Below are 18,471 nucleotides of genomic sequence, written 5' to 3' on the forward strand. Positions count from 1 at the left end.
GATACTCATTTGTGGCATGAGAGGTTTCAACACCTCAATTTTGGAGCCTTGGTAAAGTTATATAAGAAAGATATGGTTGTGGATCTTCCCAAAATGCATATGCCTATACCAAACATGTTTGTGAACCATGCTTGCTTGGTAAGATGCACCTTGCTGTGTTTCGCAAGGATGGGAGAGTTGGTGCTTCATGCAAGCTTTATCTGGTTCATAGTGATGTTTGTGGACCCATGAGGGTTGCAGCTCTAGGGGGGTACTACTATTTTGTCACTTTTATTGATGATTTCACCAGGTACACTTGAATTTTCGCATTGAAATCCAAATCTGAAGTTTCTTCATGCTTCAAGCACTTTATTGCCTTGGCTGAGAATGAGAGTGGGCTGCACATTGCTCACCTTAATACAGACTGGGGGAGTGAATACATGTCGAAAGAGTTTGCTCTTTTTTTGGCTTTCCATGGCATCAATCATCGATGCACGGTGCCTTATACTCCTCAACAGGACCCCGTGGCTGAGCGAAAGAATAGATCAATGATGGAAATGGCTAGATGCATATTGAAAGGCAAACATTTGCCTAATAAGTTGTGGTTGGATGCGGTCATGTGTGCAAATTACATCTTGAATAGATGTCCTACAAAGGCATTGGAGACTATCGCACCTTATGAGGCTTGGACCGGTCGTAAGCCTCGCATTTCCCACATGAGGACTTCTGGATGCTTAGCTTATGCTCATGTGCCTTTACAGAAATGCACTAAGTTTGATGATAAAGCTGTCAAGTCATTTTTCTTGGGTATAGTTCAGAGAGCAAGGGCTATAAGCTATATCAGCCCCGCACGGGCAAGTGTTTTGCCTCTCAGGATGTTGTGTTTGATGAATCTTTCACTATGCCTTTGCTGAACCGGTCGTAAGCCTCGCATTTCCCACATGAGGACTTCTGGATGCTTAGCTTATGCTTATGTGCCTTTACAGAAACGCACTAAGTTTGATGATAAAGCTGTCAAGTCATTTTTCTTGGATATAGTTCAGAGAGCAAGGGCTATAAGCTATATCAGCCCCGCACGGGCAAGTGTTTTGTCAGTCAGGATGTTGTGTTTGATGAATCTTTCGCTATGCCTTTGCTGGACTGTCAAAAACAGCCCGTTGTTGATGCCCCTGACATATTTGAAAGCTTGATGGCTTTGTTTCCATCTGATGCTCGGGATGATGTTCCATTTGAGGTTGTACCTCCTCCATCTGTTGGTCATTTGCAGCCACATGTGCAGCCAGAAATTCAGCCCGATATGCCTCTCATTGATCAGGATCATTTGCACAGGGCTCTTGACCAAGAAAGAGTAGAAATTCAGGAGCCCAAAAAGGCACCCCGTTGGCTCCTTGACACATTAAAAGACAGCAAACAAGATACTCCTTTGCCAGCCCGTATGAGAGCAGCTGTCCGGAAAGAGCATGCTAGTTTTGTTGCTTATGCTTTGGTTGCTACACCATGCAATGAAGAGCCCTTATGTCATCAAGATGCCTTTCAGAATGATTGTTGGATGAAGGTCATGCAAGCTGAATTTCATCAAAATAACACTTGGGAGTTGTGTGATTTGCCTCATGGCAAGAATGCCATTGGAACTAGTGGTTTACAAAATCAAACGGAAAGCTGATGGTTCAGTGGACCGTTACAAAGCCCGTCTTGTTGCTGAAGGCTGTGCTCAGCAGCAGCATGGCATTGACTTTGAGGAGACTTTTGCTCCCACTTCCAAGATCACTACTATTCGCATTGTTATTGCCTTTGTTGCCCACTTTCATTGGCAGATATTTGCAGGATGAGGTCTATGTTTCTCAAACTCCTGGCTTTGAGGTCAAAGGTTCTGAAAGCAAGGTGTGCCGCTTGAAAAAGGCCCTCTATGGATTGAAGCAAGCACCTCGGGCTTGGTATTCGAGAATTCATACTCATTTGCTCACACTTGGCTTTCAGAACAGCTAGGCTACCCTTGGGACAGATTTGCTGATTTTAGTCCTTTATATGGAAGACATGCTTGTGACTAGGACACATGCCCAGCAAATTGCAGATTTTAAACTTGATTTCCAGTAGACATTTGCTATGTCTGATCTTGGTCTTCTGCACTACTATCTGGGCATCCAATTTGCTAGCAATGAGGGGGGCATTTTGATGTCACAATCCAAGTACATTGGACAGCTTTTGCAGTGTTTTCAGTTTGAGTATTGCAAGCCAGTATCCACACCATTAGAGACTGGTTTTCACTTCTCTTCTTTTTTTTTTCCAAAGAAAGGAACCTTCTATTAATGCTTGAAAGATTTCATACAAGACGGCAGCCCCGAAGGTGCTGAGTATGGAAAAAGCTGAGAGAAACCGGCCTGTTCTAGAGAAACCCAGCTCACTGCCTAGGGAATCTCTGGAACTACCAAGTGGGGGGACTATACAGCTAGCAAATCCCTCGCAGAGTGAAGATGTAGAAAACACCTGTAGGCCAAGCCTTGCAAAAACAAGCACGCCTCTCGATAGTCGCCCTGGAGCCTAGAGTCCCGCGCTCCCAGGTGGACCATAGAGTGTAAATGATATCCTGCCATATGGCAACTAGGGTAGCTGCGGGTGGAACCGGGTGCTCACCCATCACAAGACTGCAGCGAGCCAACCAAATGCTCCAAGCAGTGATGCTGGCTACCACCTCCCAAACATTGTCCTCCTTAGGAGAAGGAGGAGCTAGACTGTCAGGGGGGACTGCTCAGTGGAGTGCAATCCTCTGGATGCTTTGACCCTGTATCCAGTAGGTTAGGGAGATCTCATCAATCTGAAACGCGTGTCCTCCCTCTGTCAACCAAGCCACCATCCCCCAGGTGAAGTCTCTATGAAGACTCTGCATATGTGTCATGATCCTGAGGGCTCCCATCCAGATCCTTGTTGCACTACGACAGCTCCACAGGCAATGCGGGATAGTCTCCTTCACTTCTCTTCTGAGGATGGCAGCGGTACATGTGATCTCACTCTCTATCAGCAGGCAGTTGGTCATTTGATACCTATGCCATACGAGACATGATCTACAGTATGCTGTCTCACAGTTGAGTAGATATATGCACAGCCCATCTATGCACCATTGGCATGCCGTGAAGCGTGTTTTCAAATATCTCAAAGACACTCGACATTTAGGCCTTCTTCATGGGGCTGATACTTCACTTGTCATGCATGGATTCACTGATAGTGATTGGGCTGGTTGTTCTGGCACTCGTGTGTCACATAGTGGCAACTGTTTTATGCTTGGTACTTCATGTGTTTCTTGGTTCAGCAAGAAGCAGAGTACAGTTGCTACTTCTAGCTGCTGCGAAGCTGAGTACAGAGCAGCTTTTACAGCTACAGTGGAGTGTGTTTGGCTTCGGAAGCTACTTGCAGATCTTTGTGCATGTCAGACTGCTCCTACCGTCATCTTCCCCAATGCCGACAACCTTGCTGATGTTTTCACGAAGGCTCTCCCTCGAGAGCACCTGAACTGGTACGCTCCGTTTGGGCTACTTGTTTTGAGCGGATTGGAGCTCTAGATACCGTTATAGGGGGTACTTGATGGGTGGATCACTCCCTTAAAATCTTATTCCGATCCGACTTCCCATTTGGGTAGAACGGGGATCCCTTTTTCTCACGGCTTAAGGGTACATTCACATTGGGGGGGGGGGGGGGCAACAGAACACCCCGTTCGCCGTGCTGTTGAAGGCCAGAATTTTTTTCAAAAAAATCCCTTGTCTCAGAACCTCGAGATCGGTCAGTCGTGATCCTTTTCCGCCAACCTCTCTTGCGACTTCCGTCGTTCGCAACTGTCGCCCTCTTCTTGTCCCGCTCGTGGATCGTCGCCGTTCTGATACCAAATGTGAAGATCCACACTTTTCGAAAATGCAAATGTGTGCAATGCATGCATAATTTGAATGCCAATTGGCCCTCCAATGGGGAAGAGCGCCCTCGTGAGAGTACTTGTTTCTTTTTCGACCTACATGCAAGGTGGGAGAGAGATGACGGATGAATGTAATGTGGTAGAAAGAATGCTACGTGAGATTCACAATGAAAGGGTGATACCCTTTCATTAATGTCCCTTGAGATCACTCAAGTTCCATCTTCCCATTTACACCTATCCTTAGCCTATGACCCATGCACCTACCATTCAATGCACTCTAATGCACCCTTTCCCTTTTCTATTGCCCCTAGGACCTAGACACGTGTGTGCACATCTTTATTACTAATCATTGGCCAATGTTACATAGTTTTGGCGGTACTATTTACACCGCTTGATCGATCATAAATACAAGCATATAACCGCACCATCAAATTGGCGCCTAACAATAATAAAGTTCTAATGACTATTAATTAACTAAATAATCATTTCTCTTGTCATGACATCCTCATGGAGGTAGCCTTTGAACTTTTGAGTCTTCACATGAACCTTGTTGAGTAGCTTGAGAAGTCTAGCTCTGTCTGCAGGACTGAAAACACCACTGGTCTGGGTGGGAGAGGAAACGGGCCAAAATCCCATAGCTATCTCTAAAGAGGCAGTAGAAACGCCCTTGGATCTCATAGTAAACAAGACACCTGAAGATGAAATGCTCCTCTGCCTCAACCTCCTGCATGTCACACAGTATGGATATGCGCCTCTCCTTGGAACTATCTCAACCCCAAGATAACCCCAAGATAAGTGTATGATGAAACTATCTCAACAGGTAACCCATCAAATGTGAACTGCTCCTGGCGTGTGATGGCTCGAGATGTATTGAAGATCATGACCTTGGTTTAACCCAGGTTGACCTTCAAATCGTGAGACTCACAAAAGGACTGTAGTGCGTCAAGGTGTCTTTGGAGCACCTCTGCTGAGGAAGACAAGAGAGCCACGTCATCTGCGTAGAGCCATAGTCGAATCAGCGTGCCCCCAAGAGAGCAACCTACCCCCCTTGTGTCTGCATCACTGTCTCAAGCTCGTCAATGTAGAGGCCAAATAAGGTAGGCAATAAAGGACACCCTTGTTTGACCCCGACAGTGCTCATGATCTCGTCTGTCCACCCAGATCTTGCCCGGACTCTGCCTGAAACTCTCTCGTAAAGTGCCATGACAGCCCAAATGATCTCCTAGTCATAACCCAAGTCCTATAGGCACTGTACAAGGCAGGCTCGCGAAACCGTGTCAAATGCCTTGTGTAAATCCACATAGCAACAATAATCCCTCTCCTTCCGTACCCTCGCCTCCTCGATGATATATCTGAGTGTGAGGATGTGGTCCAGGGTTCTATGATCACGCCGAAATCCGGCTTGTCCTGCTGCTCTAAGTCCTCGACACTCTGCAAATCTGCTAACCTCGGAATCAAGTACTCATGCATAAACCTTGGACATGACATGTCCAATCATAATGGTCCTGTAGTTCTCCAGGCTCATATGATCCCCTGCCTTGTGGATGGGTGAGATAGTGTTAATGGTCCAGATGCGTGACCCCAAACAAACAGCTTCATTAAAGAGTTTTGCTAAGATCCGGGCTAGGAGGTTAATCGCATATGTAATCAACTCAGTGCATAGCCCCTCATGATCCTTCGTTCAGTCATTATGAAGATTCATTACGGCATCTAGTGAAGAGGGTGCAGGATGTGGGGCGTGGCAAGTGTGAGAGGTTAGGGACTGGCTGATTTGGGATGTCATAAAGTGCATAATCAAACCAGACCTAAGTGTCAATGAATGGTGAGGGGGGCCGTCCTTCTAAATCTCTGCCAGAAGTCCTTAGAGTTGTTACTAAACAAAATGTTCAATATCTCCTCCTCGTTCCGACAAACGAAGTCTAATTTCTTTCTCCATACCAATCTACAATACTCATGTAGCGTATCTGGTGAGCTCGGAAGACTATTTTTGGTTTCGAATTTGAGCTGACGGCATAAAGCCTTACACTCATCATCGTACCAGCTATTACAGGGTACGGTCCCAGGGGGTGGTGGGCGGGTGGAGCGGGTGGTGTGGGGGAAAGCGTGAAGGGCAGCCTCGTGTAGTGAGCGGGTGACCAGGGCAGCACGATCCTTTAAAAGGGGAGAGAGAGAGAGAGAGAGAGAGAGAGAGAGAGAGAGAGAGAGTGTGTGTGTGTGTGTGTGTGTACCTTCAGAAACTGTAGCATCATTTTTTCCTTGTGAACCAAAATATGGATATGAATATTCAAAATGTTCAAGACACCATGCATCTTCGAGGAACAAAGATGCTCCATAGAGAGTAATCTGAGACTCTTACAGGCATGTTTTGAGCACCAGAAAGTCTCCATTATAGTGGACATGAAAGAAGAAATGTCTTTTTTGTCAAACATCATCAGGGTTTTGATACCTCCTCCTTGGATATCGCATCCAGCTTTGGTCTTTGCATCGTAGTGCCAAATGGTGGCGTCAAAGATTGCAGCAGCTCTGGTCCTGCTAACTTCTGCTTCATCAACAGGTTTTTCTATGGCGAGTGATGGTTGATGTTATTCCTTTTGGCCAACTCTTGGCACGTAGACATATTGCTCCTGCTCTATGTCACAGATGTTTGGCTCCCAAGGAATCCTTGCTTCATCTTTTTTGGAATTGCCCTATCACCCATGACTTCTTGCTATTTCTTCAGCAGTGCCTCCATGCCTGCTTTCTGACTGCTTGCTTTGGCAAGCTCTTTTGGATCTTTGGCATTCACCTACGGAGACCGGAATTTCATCTATTTTTCACATGGGCTCGATACTGGGCACGCTGGACTTTGTGGAGAGACAGGAACCACCGAATCTTTCGAGAGCCTACTTTTATCATGTTCTACAATTTCCGGATGTCACTCAAGCAATCCTTTTATGATTGCATGTCTGTTCATAAGGTAGATTATACTATCTACTTGTCTTACAATGAAGTTTTTTTAGCTTGTATTTGCTGATCTCTACTTTGGAGATAACTTCTTTTAATATAAATATTCATGGATTTCACTTTTTTTGAAACAGTGTGGGTGTACCTTCGTAAGACTAAAATATATTCAGTGTGTGTACACAGCTATGAATGTACATTCTTCTTAATGAAAGGTTCTTTTACAAAAGAAAAGGTTTGTGTGTGTGTGTGTGCCTTCATAAGACTATAATATATTCAATCTTACAAATTAAAAAATTTTGAGAACAAATGAAAGAACAAAGGAGAGAATGGAGTTCGTCAGCAACTTTAGACAAAATTATGACTAAATGAGAAAATTGAAGTTTAGACAAAATTATGAATAAATGAGAAAATTGAACAATAAAAATAACTTAGTAAGCAAAGCTAAGCTTATGTTCTCATCAGTACCCATGCATAGGCTGCCATTTGGATTCCAAAACATTCCAGAATCTCCTGAAATTTTTTAAATCAATAGTATGAGTAAAACCTGACCATAGAACATTTTGTCCTTTACTCACATATCATCTAAAGTCACTGTTATGAATACAGAAAAATCCAGTCAATTCTACCTTGGTCTAAATATCTTAGGTAGGCCTTCCACATTGCAAAGTGAGCTGAAGACATAGATGAATGGAGCAAAAGGAATCAGGAAAAACCTGAATACCATAGGACAATAGTCCTTCCACTCGAAATCAACAGACTGATGGGAAGGAGTCAGTTGAGAACCTTTTCTAGGAAACTTGATCTGCATCCTTGCTCGAGGATTCAAATCCAAAGATTCATTGTCATTCATCAACCCCTGTATGCTTCTCCCAACAGAATACCTGCAAATTTATTTAAAAAAAACATTCACCATGCAGATCTGTCAGCTAACATTGTTCCATGAAACTGTCAATTCTTCAAGGTTACATGTTGTAGATTCTCAATCTTGTAAGAACAAAGCATACGGACTGTAGCAATGAATGCTACTACTATAGATGTGACTTGTTTCCTGCTTTGTGGCAACATGAAGTGGACAGAAAGAATGACAAGCTGAAAAATGTACAGAAGGAAGTACAAGGATGTGACATTTTTATGCAACATATGCATGTGTTTAGATTTGTATCACATGCATTTGTGATTGCATGGTGTGATTTGTGTATCACATGCATTTGTGATTGCATGGTGTGAGTAAAGGTAGTGTAGGATCCTCATCCATGCTCCATCCCCACTACTCCAAGCGTAGGACTATGACAGAGTGATCTGAAATCGTTGTACCTACCGAGCCTCCTCTCTGAATTGCCCTATCTCCAATGTAAAAGCAATACAGTCTCTCCATAAGGCTGTCATATCTGTGCTATCCAAAGGAGTAACTGAGGCTGCCCTGTAGTCTAGTGAACTCTCTCACTCCTGCCGAGGGCGCTTGCCGTTGATGGAAAGATAAACTGCTTCCGCAAAGGGGAAAAGGAAGCTCCCTTGTGCAAACTCTAGGTTGTTGGAGTCACATCTAGCAACCCAAGGGTTTACACTTAGCAAGCATCATGTGAGCTATCATGGAAGTGTCCTCTATCCTTGGGAGCTGCCATGTGCCCTCCCTAAGCAGATGTACCAGCTGGTTTTTTTGCTGTCCCATAGACCTGTTCGTCTCCTGTGGACATTAGTAGGCTTTCTTTCTTTCTTTCTTTCTTTCTCCTATCTACAAGCAAAAGCATACACATTCAAAGTTCTCCAACTTGTCTGGTGCAAACATGAGCTCATGCTCAGCACTCTTGCCAAACACCATCCATAGGGCACAAGAGCTTGGAGAGCCTAGACACTAGCCTATGTCTACATCACCTATCTTTCAACATGGAGTCGAAGAGCTCAGAGGGCCGCTCCTATTTTACTATAGCAATGAACCCTCTTGCCAAACGCCATACATAGGGCACGATGGCTTGGAGAGCCTAGACACTAGCCTAATATCTACATCACCTAATCTTTCAACATGGAGTCGAGGACCTTAGGCACCACTCCCAAAGTATTACCCTTCCTTGGCTAAAGAAGGAGCATTGTAACCGCCATGGCGTGGGGATCATTTTAATGAATCTACATGTAATCCCAAGGACCCAGGGATCAGAACTCCAGCGGGAGTTTCTACCTAAAGGAACCACAGAGGCTGCCATGTAGATGTGCAGATAGGGCAGAAACAGCAGCAGAGTACTAGGGCAGGAGAGGGCTATTTATAGGCCTCCCTAGCCAGTCTCTGGGTTTATAGACTCAGTCAGTCTCTAGATTTACAGACTCAATCCATGGAGCCTATATAAGGGGCCACTTAATTCTCCATCAGCCTTTGTAGCTCCAGTGCTGCCTCAGCAGCCCACAGCCTCCAGCACTTCCAAGAGGACCAGCAGGCCGCCCTGAGCAACAAATAGGGATAGGGAGAACAGGAACAATCAACCTCTCTCCATCTCCACCTACAGAAAGGTATCCCCCTACATTTTCAGTGTCATTTTCTAAGCCATTGGGAAAACAGTTGCATTCAGCTTACGGGCAAACAGTTGTACTCAGCCTATTGGAAACTAGTGAATAAACAGTAAATGTTCTCTACGGAGATGGGGTGGTTGCAAACCAATCTCGCATTCATTCCCACACAGCCACAGACGCACGCACACGTGTTTGTGTGTCTTCTCTCAGTTCAATACATGTTTCTCCATTCACAGATAGATAATGGGCTACAATGGCAAGACCAACCCCTTGATTGTTGATCTCGTGGATGAATCAGTTGGAGAGCTACTTCCACAGAGCACAAGAAGAAGTGCACTGTTGCATACATGCACCGTTTAGTTGAAGCCGTCACATGGTGGTACACGTGGCGAGCCGCTCACTATGGTGCAGTGATGGAAGTAGCCAATTATATGTGGATGGAGTTCCTGAAGGACATTTGGATACACTTCTTTCCACCACAATACCTATCCTTTTGCAGTTCCATGCCCATGATCCCACAAATGGTGGCCACAAGACTCAATGTCAAGTATGCCAGCAGAAGGTCAATTGCCTGGTCTTCTCTAGCCCCTTGATATTCGTGATCAGCCCCTTGAGCAGATTATCACAGACTTTGTCACTCGTCCATTGGTTTCATGAACGTCATGTGCCTAGCTATTGTGGCATGTTTGGCAAATTTGTGATGTTAATTCCATGTAAAGCATGATCGACGCACAAGACACTACCAGGTTGATTCTCCGGTGGTGGTATCCAATGTGTGGCCTTCCCAGGGGCTTGTGTCCAATATAGACTCGAAGTTTACTAGTCAATTTTGGAGGGCTCTGCTCACCACCTTTGGTACGAAACTAAATTTTTCCAACAGCTCATCCCCAAAACCAAGATCTATAATCACTCGCCTTCGGTGTGTTGAAATGCTATTTGCAAATTGTTACATGCACAAGGGTCAAGCCCAGGTTGCATTGACAACTGCCTGCCTTGTCAGCCAATCGCAGCTCCCTATGCAGCATATGTGGCAGGTGTTGGAGCCTCCAAAGGGTAGCAACAAGTATCAAAAGTGGACTGGGGGAGGCACCTTTTGTAGGCAGCCTCAACCCCCTCCAGGTCGGCCCTTAGGGCTGAGGAAACAGCCCAGCCAACCAGCCAACTGGCTGACTGGCCAGTTAGGGCTGGTTGAGTTGGCCAAAACAGGCCCTTCTAGGCCCAATATAAGGAGGGCTTGGCTCCTCATTCCAGGACTCAGCTCGAGCCTCCAGCAGCCCCTATATAAGGAGGGGCTTGGCCCCTTATTCCAGGACTCAGCTCCCAGCCTCCAGCAGTGCCTTTCAACCAGCATATGGGCGAGGTTTGGTGTCCCACTTCAGCAGCGTAGCTCCATCCGCAGTCTTGTATGCCGATTTGCATGTACAACAGTAGACAGGGCATTTACGCCATCAGTATAAGTAAAGCAGTTAGGAAGATATCTGGTGTATCCCATGCTTGAGTTCTTCCTTGTATGTTCATCTAATTTCCGCACAGCTAGTCCCCCCGCATGTTATACAAATACACAGTTCCAATGGCATCAATTCCTTCCATTGGTGCAACGGATCCTTAACAACATCCATTCAACTAGTGTGTGTAGGACTCCCTACGAAGCTGCCTTTGGAAAGAAGTTCAAAACCATTCTCACTAGGACCTCCAAGAAGGTGTATGAACCGAACCTCATCAGGGAGTCAAATGAGCAAATAATGGAGACAATCAAAGACCGCATCGCCAAAGCTCGAAAATCATACCAGACCTAGGCCAACAAGCACAGACAAGATGTTGGTTACAAGAAAGGGCAGTGGCTCTATCTCCGTATCATGAAAAAGACACTCAAGTAGATAGGGAAGAACTGCCCAAAGCTCTTGCATCAAAGCTTTCGACCCTTCCCAATAATCCTGTTTCATGTGTCTTGGCTTAAGCCTGATGTGAGCGAGACACTGACAGTGATCCCAAAAGTAGAGCAGCCAAATCATCGACAAGGCAGAGGTGGTTGAGCTAGAGCATATTTTGCTTCATCAGTTCACAAAAGATACCACTGACTCTAGCACCAAGTTCATGAATCAGGAAGCCCACGAAGCACCATGGGTCGCCCAGGACTTTTTCAGATTATCCTCACCGCGTTACAGCATATAAGGAGGCTTTGTATCTTCCCTAGTCCTGAAACTCATATAATTGAGTGGATAGATAGTGAATTGAGAGCCAGGAAACCCCCTTGGACACCTCCTCCAGTTGGTAAGACACACTGGTTCTTTCACTCCAGAGTAATCATTCCAGGGTACTCATTACGGACACTTACTAAGTAATTGTCCCACATTAACAATGGCAGGTGTGTGATAAACGCCAGCTCCCAAGAACGACGCTTCCATTTTTTGTCATACCAGCTTTCTTCCCAATGTGAGGCCAGAAGGTACATCTTTTGGCAAATAGATGATGAAGCTCGTACAAAAATGAATACTAGAACTCACGGCAGGAAACAAAACTGCCTGTGCAGAGCATTCTATAAGATTATTATGAGTATCACCAGGACATTCATATCAATGATAACATTCATGTACTCATGCATCTTTGTATCCATATGCTTATATTATCCTTCAAGAACTGAAATTAATCATTGTGAGTCCCTACATTTGATCAGAGAGGCATGGAAGGAGCTTTAAGAAATATAAAGATGAGTCACGACACAAATCTATCTATATGGGTGTCAGGCTTTCTATCACGCCAAAAACAATTGTGAAAATGACTAAGATTTCTGAGTACTCATCACACACACACCCACATGCACAGAAGAAGAAGAATACAAAGCTATCCATGTGTCTCCCAACAATCGTCGGTGACCAGGCCGTGAAGAGGGCTGAGCCATATGCTGCCAGCCAAATTTGGAGGGGCCAGCCTCCTTTGTAGGCCTGACCTCACATGCACATCAATAGGGTGTTGTGTTCACATGGGATAGCCACATGTCGGGGGCTATCGACAGGCTGTCATTTGGGAGGTTGGTGACCTTGAGGGCTGCCATGTGGGCAGCCTTGAGGGCTGGAAGGCCTCAGCATTGGGGCTTTTATAAGGCATGCAAATGCCTGCCAAATGAAGGGACCTCATATGGTTGCCTCGCAGTTGGGACAAAACATGCAGAAGGTCGGCCATCAGCCCTCGAGCTGGAGTAGAACAGGTGAGTGCCCATGTGGCACATGCAACATCTGATGGAAACCCAGGTGGCAAGCCCCTTTGCTCTCATTTGAGGGTAACATATATGATGTGGGGCGTAGACCCTTCAGTTTGACAAATTCATCATCTGTACAACAACATTATTACAACATGGCGACGTAGTATATAAGCAGACTGGACAAACAGACGATAATTGAAGACAACAATTGAAGAGAGAGCAGCCTTTCTCATCTCCCACTCTATTACAAAAGTCTGGACAGTAGTCTCATGCAGATTTGTTCTCCTTCGCATTCTAGCTGTAAATCTGGATAGAGCTTGTGCTCTTTGGCTAAACTGAAAAGACAATTTCATACTAACTGCTAACCAAAAAATGCAACGATGCAGTGGCCTAGGCCCTACATATTTCAAATGAAGAGGTTTTAACAATGTGTACTTCTTAGACTTAAATTGGTGGACTCGTAAAGTTCTTGCACCATTTGTCTCATCCATCCACAAAAACCTCAAAGGAATCCATCATTCACAAAGGATTTTTCAATTCTCCGATACAAAAGCCAGACAACATTCCCATATCATCAGTTTTAATTTCATCTGTAGTACTGAACCCAGCATCTAGTTGAGTTCTTATGAGAACATTTAAAACTGCAAATTCTATGAGACTATTTGCAAATGAACAAAATATCCACCGACACAGACCTGATACCAAGCTGCAAATTCAGCATTAGATAGTAGCTCCTGTGCCCTTTTATAATGGCTTCTCCTGGCCTTTTTACATCCTTAGCCTGTTGCCCTTGACAATAAACAGCATTCTTTAATGGAATAGATTGAACATTATCCTTAACAAGTTCACTGATTAGCACACCTTGTGCATATTCTCTTTCAATAGGCAGTGCATTTGCTGTCATCGGACCTTCAGAGCCTCCTTTTACCATACCCATTTCTGAATGAAAAAAAGGCATTCCATCTGATGAGCCACCTAAGCTCCATGGCCTTTCAATTACTACATCCCGTGAAGGTAAAGATTCTGATTTCCTTGGAGGAGCTATGGAGACTTTCTCGAAAGAAGATGTCCGTCTGTGTTTGTGTGACGACAACACAAAACTATGCTCTCTATGAGAGAAAGAGTTCTTGGTCAGTTCATGTGACCCGACATCACCAGATGCATGTCTTAAGTTTTCTGAAGGCAGTGTACCAGGAGGGTAAAACGTTCCTCTCCCATCTTTAAGGCCTCTACTCCAAGTGCCAACGTAACAGCTACCATCTGCCCACTGGTATATCCCATGCCCATGCTTTAATCCATTCTTCCACTGACCATTGTAGACATCTTTATTTGCCCACGTAAAAGAGCCCTGCCCACATATAGTACCTGCTTTCCAATCCCCAAAATACACATTTCCTTTCTTCCAAATGTACCTGCCTTGCCCATCTTGCATCCCTTGCTTCCATAATCCTTCATATACATCACCATTAGAATAGTGCTTCCGCCCAAGTCCATGTTCTACATTCATAACCCAGCTCCCTTTGTAAGTTGTGTTGCTGGCTCCTGTAAAAGTCCCCACACCCTGTATAAACCCACCTGAAAATTCACCCTCATATGTTGCCCCTGAAGGCCATGAAATCTTTCCTCTCCCTGTCTTTTTACCTCTAACCCAATCACCTTCATACATGCATCCAACTGACCATAAATACTTTCCTGAACCATCTGGAAGTCCTGATTTCCATGATCCAACATAGATGTCTCCATTTGCCATTTTTTTTTCACCCCATCCACATGGATCCCGCATAGAATCATTGTCTATCCCAACGGTATTTGCCTCTGAAATCTCCAAGTCCTGGAAACTATGTTTTCTAACTGAACTTAAGTGGGCCTCTTGCACAAGTTCATTGAAATTTTCTCTCTCATGGTCAGCAAAGTCTCCAGAGTCAGACATGCAGGACAATCACCTGTAACCTTCAGGCATGAAGTCCTTGCACAGCATTTGTAAAAGCAGACACCTTCAAAAGGATGTGTCAAGGCTTCTCCGTCCAACTTTACATCCAATTCTCATCCAGGTTTTCAAGAGGCATCTTTTCATGGAACAAAAAATTTCAAACACCTTCGGCTCTTGTTTCTCTGCTATCTTCTCTGAAAGTCCACCAGATCTCACTTCATGAGTTACTTCAACAAATGCAACATTTTATCAGATTTGAATTCTTTCGATGCCGTCTTTCATCAAGAACTTTGTGAAACATGCGATACAATTTTTCCTGAATTGTACCCATTGATTCTTTCAACTCAAAGCCTTGCTATGCCCAGCAATTGCTGTCCCAAGAGTACTGCAAAATTATCCAAACTGGACATGAGATCTTTGTACTCAATAGCATTGAAACCAATTATTCAGACAATGATACACATATAGTTGGGCAAGACAAAGTTAATTTCATCCCAACTTAAACAACCCAAAGATTCTAAAAGGATAGTGACCTTATTAACCCAAAAGACGTCAAGCAAACCAATAACGATATTGCATGAATTTAAAGATTGAAGTATACCATTAAAACCTCTTTTATCAAAACATGCATATATATGCTACATGTACTGGTATGGATGTACCTACAAAAGCGCATGCCCATCAGTGTGTATGAATATGCAAACAGATATCTACACACATATTTACTTGGCAAAAATAAGAGTATGCATATGCATGAAAGTTTGTGCATACAATGGCAAGTGTGCCAAGGAAAAGAGCTACTCCCAAATTATACCACCTTCTGGATGCAGTATTCACAGCAGTCCTGGAAAAATCTAGACCTTGTTTCTATAAAAATTAATATGAAAATATGTCTCAATGGATCATACCTATCATTCCCAAAAGGTGGTGAGTTGCTAACTTACTGCCTAGACTCTGATTTGCAATGCAGAAACAACTTTGTAAGCACGACAAATATTCTATGAAATTGTGATTATGAAGACTGATCTCATGACATTGATAGGGCAACCAAGGCAATCCCACACAGCATTGTGAATCTTCTTCTGCATTAGAATACCAAATGATGTTGCAAATAGTACTGTGATTCCTCATAAACTCACTCAGGAAACTCAATAAAAGCAGTATTTGCAACTTTTAAGAGACCATTGTGAACTGTACAAGCAGGGCACCAAGTGACATACTAGTAAGACAGTTTTGAGAGTGACACCTCCATTGCATGGCAACTTGAAGTGGTCAAAAGGAGATGAAAACCTGACTTCAGTCGTGGTGATAACTTGGATCTTCCTGAATCTAAAACATCTTTGGGTTAGAGCACTTTCTCATCTAAAGAAACATTTTTGCCAATTTTACTTCTAAAATGCTGCTAATATTGGATTCGTGACACCAGCAAGTCCAACGAATACAAAGAATAACCCTGGGTAACAAACCAAACTGAGAAAACCCCCCACCATTACACCGAACTTGGGCTTGTACTTTTTATAATTTTGCTTTTGCTTTGTACTTGTGATCAGGTCCCATAAGCATATTTTGGTCTTCAGGGGACAGTAATAAAATTCATCTATTTATCTCTGCATTGTATCCTTGGTTTGGACCACTTTATCACTGTTTTGCTTTGAGAGCCGGCCTTTTCTGTGTGAGTCACTGCATTCCAATTTAAAGACAACATTTTTTGTTTTTACTTTTGTATTATGCTAATATTGGATCTGTCATTCCAACAAGCCCCAAATACATACGAATAAACCTGGGAGATGAACCAAACTGGATCCCGTCCCCCTCTCTATGTATGCATCCATGTGTATGTGTGTGTGTGTGTGTGTGTGTGTGGGCGCGCGCACACAAGCATGCGCAAGTCTGTGGGTGCGTGAGTTGGTGGGTAGAGGTGTGTGTGCGCACAGACAGAGGCACAAGATGAGGTGCTACTTCGGAAATTAAATAAGAGCTGTATTTGCAACTTGTAAGGGTCTTTGTAAAATGTACAAGCAAGGCACCATGCAGTCTGCATGAAAGTGTGGGCTAAAGCAATTGCTGCATTGTGATTCAGTGATTGTGATTCAGTGGCAACGCTTTTCATGCATGCATATATACAGACACACTTCTCCAAACCTAGAGAATATGTTTGCCAATGGGCATTATCCCAATGATAAAACGGCCTGTAAGTACATATAGATACGGTTTACAAGTCTGTATGCATAGAGGCTGAATGCGGTCAACATATGTATCAGCTGAAGCTAGTAGATGCGTACCATTGCAGCTAATAGTCAACTCTGAATAAATTTGCAGCGCCCTATCAGGTCAAAAGCAAATTGCGATATTCACATCTGGCTAAAAAGTAGAAGCGCAACTACAAGGTTTGAGCGCGGGTGTTAACGTGTGCAAAAACGGTGTGTCAATACATATGTGCGTGCAGGTGTACATATATATATATACATACATATAAAATGTATCTACACTCGAATAGCAGCATCCAGAATCCAAGCTTACAATGCACTATTAGCTTAAAAACCAAAATTATAATGTCTCTGCTAAGAGTTTAAGACTAAGTTTGCTACAGAATTGCTGCTACAACTGCATTGTAATTTTCCTGTCATAATATTGCGGATTTGAGGACAAACGGCATGCTTGGCTGCCTGTTGCCTGACTGCCTCTGTCGCCTAGCTATCAGCGCTGGGAGGCTGCATAATCTATCCCGGCTTTCAACCGTTTCAAAATTTTGAACTTCCTCTAGGCTAGTCCGAGTATTACTCTGACCAGATCCACGTCAGGTCAGAAGGCGCGAAAGAGTGGTGCCTCTATCCTGATGGAATCGTGAGCAAACGCGCACGTGCACAGAAAGCTTAATCATTTAAGTTTCCATCTTTATTCCCTCTCCTTGAGCAATCTTGTCATCGCTAAGATTGATCGCCCACGACAGCTATTGTGCCCGGAAGCCTTGGATCATCAAAGAGATCTACAACGCTTGGACATTCCAGTGCATCCAATATAGCTGCAGAAGCATTCTCCTTTCCGAATGTGCACGTGGACAAGCGTGTTGATTTCCAGGTTGGGGTGGTGATTTCCAGCGTAACTTTACCATAATCTTATTAAGCTAAGGAATGAATTGTATCGTTTAGTCGGCTGATGGTCCATATGATTTCGAATTAGTGGAAGGTAGCTTTCATTTTGCAAAATAGAGCCACAATCTGTTGACAGAGGAAGCTCGCAGCACACCTAGCGTGGCTGGTAACATGCAAAAGCTGCGGGGCACAGCGACGAAAAGAAACCGAATGAAAGCCCAAGCAAGGAGTCGGATGGGTTGACGGTGTTTTGAAGCTGAAGCAGAGCACGAGGAGTGGAAAATGCTAAGACAAAGCTGAAGCAGATCAACGAAGGGTGGAACAAACTTACACATGCAAGATATTGATCAAGCAATGGAAAGATCGTGAAAGATGGCAGAAGAAGATGGAAACTTGAAAGTTTACGCTGGTGAGCATTTGATTTGATTTGAAAACTGGGTGATGTCCATAAGAGCACGCTGCGTGCATTTTGCAAAGAGCTGTTATGAAAACATTTCTTTTCTCTATGTCAAAAGGTGGAACTGACCTGATCATGATCATGATCATGATTTTAAAATGCTCATAATATTCTTAATTGAGAGCTCACGTCTCCTTTCTTCTTCTTTATTTTCCCATTTCACAAGATTTGCCTACCTAGTCTCCCTTGCACCACCTCCAGTCTTGCCTCTCTTTCCTCAGTCTCATCTCTCTTGCCTTTCACTCTAGCATGGTGATCTGTGTTACCAATTGCCTTGAAACTTGTTGGTTGCTCTAAAAAAAGAGCCCATCAGTACCTTATTACTCATGTACAAAGCAATCAAAAAGTGGTCTTCTTTTCCAAGGGGGCCCCACCATCATATACAAAAGAGGGGGTACAATTCGTGTGGATGAGTAAATGGAGGCAATTTTTTGTATATTTTAAATGATAGTTGATGTTGTGCCACTTTCACCG

The 18,471-nt window shown here is 44.0% G+C and overlaps 1 protein-coding gene across 3 annotated transcripts in view; it reads right to left on the reverse strand.

Annotated features, from left to right (window-relative positions):
* The window catches only part of LOC147905045 (phosphatidylinositol 4-phosphate 5-kinase 9-like), a 134,028-nt gene extending 116,036 nt beyond the window's left edge, over positions 1-17,992 (reverse strand). For 2 of the 3 annotated variants that reach the window (XM_087389563.1, XM_087389548.1), the window contains exons 1-3: positions 17,872-17,967; positions 13,214-14,833; positions 7,534-7,701 (exon numbers count right to left, since the gene is read on the reverse strand). In XM_087389563.1, coding sequence (XP_087245689.1) covers positions 7,534-7,701; positions 13,214-14,448 — 1,403 coding nt within the window. In that variant the 5' untranslated portion in view covers positions 14,449-14,833; positions 17,872-17,967. Of the gene's footprint in view, positions 1-7,533; positions 7,702-13,213; positions 14,834-15,049; positions 15,111-17,871 lie in introns of all 3 variants that reach the window. The other variant, XM_087389556.1, reaches the window with a different exon arrangement.
* Between the last annotated feature and the right edge of the window lie 479 nt (positions 17,993-18,471).

The sequence above is a fragment of the Dipteris shenzhenensis genome, chromosome 2, assembly GCF_047967505.1.
Source record: "Dipteris shenzhenensis isolate YYH24624 ecotype China chromosome 2, Dip_SZ_1.0, whole genome shotgun sequence".
In the NCBI taxonomy this organism is placed as follows: Eukaryota; Viridiplantae; Streptophyta; class Polypodiopsida; order Gleicheniales; family Dipteridaceae; genus Dipteris; species Dipteris shenzhenensis.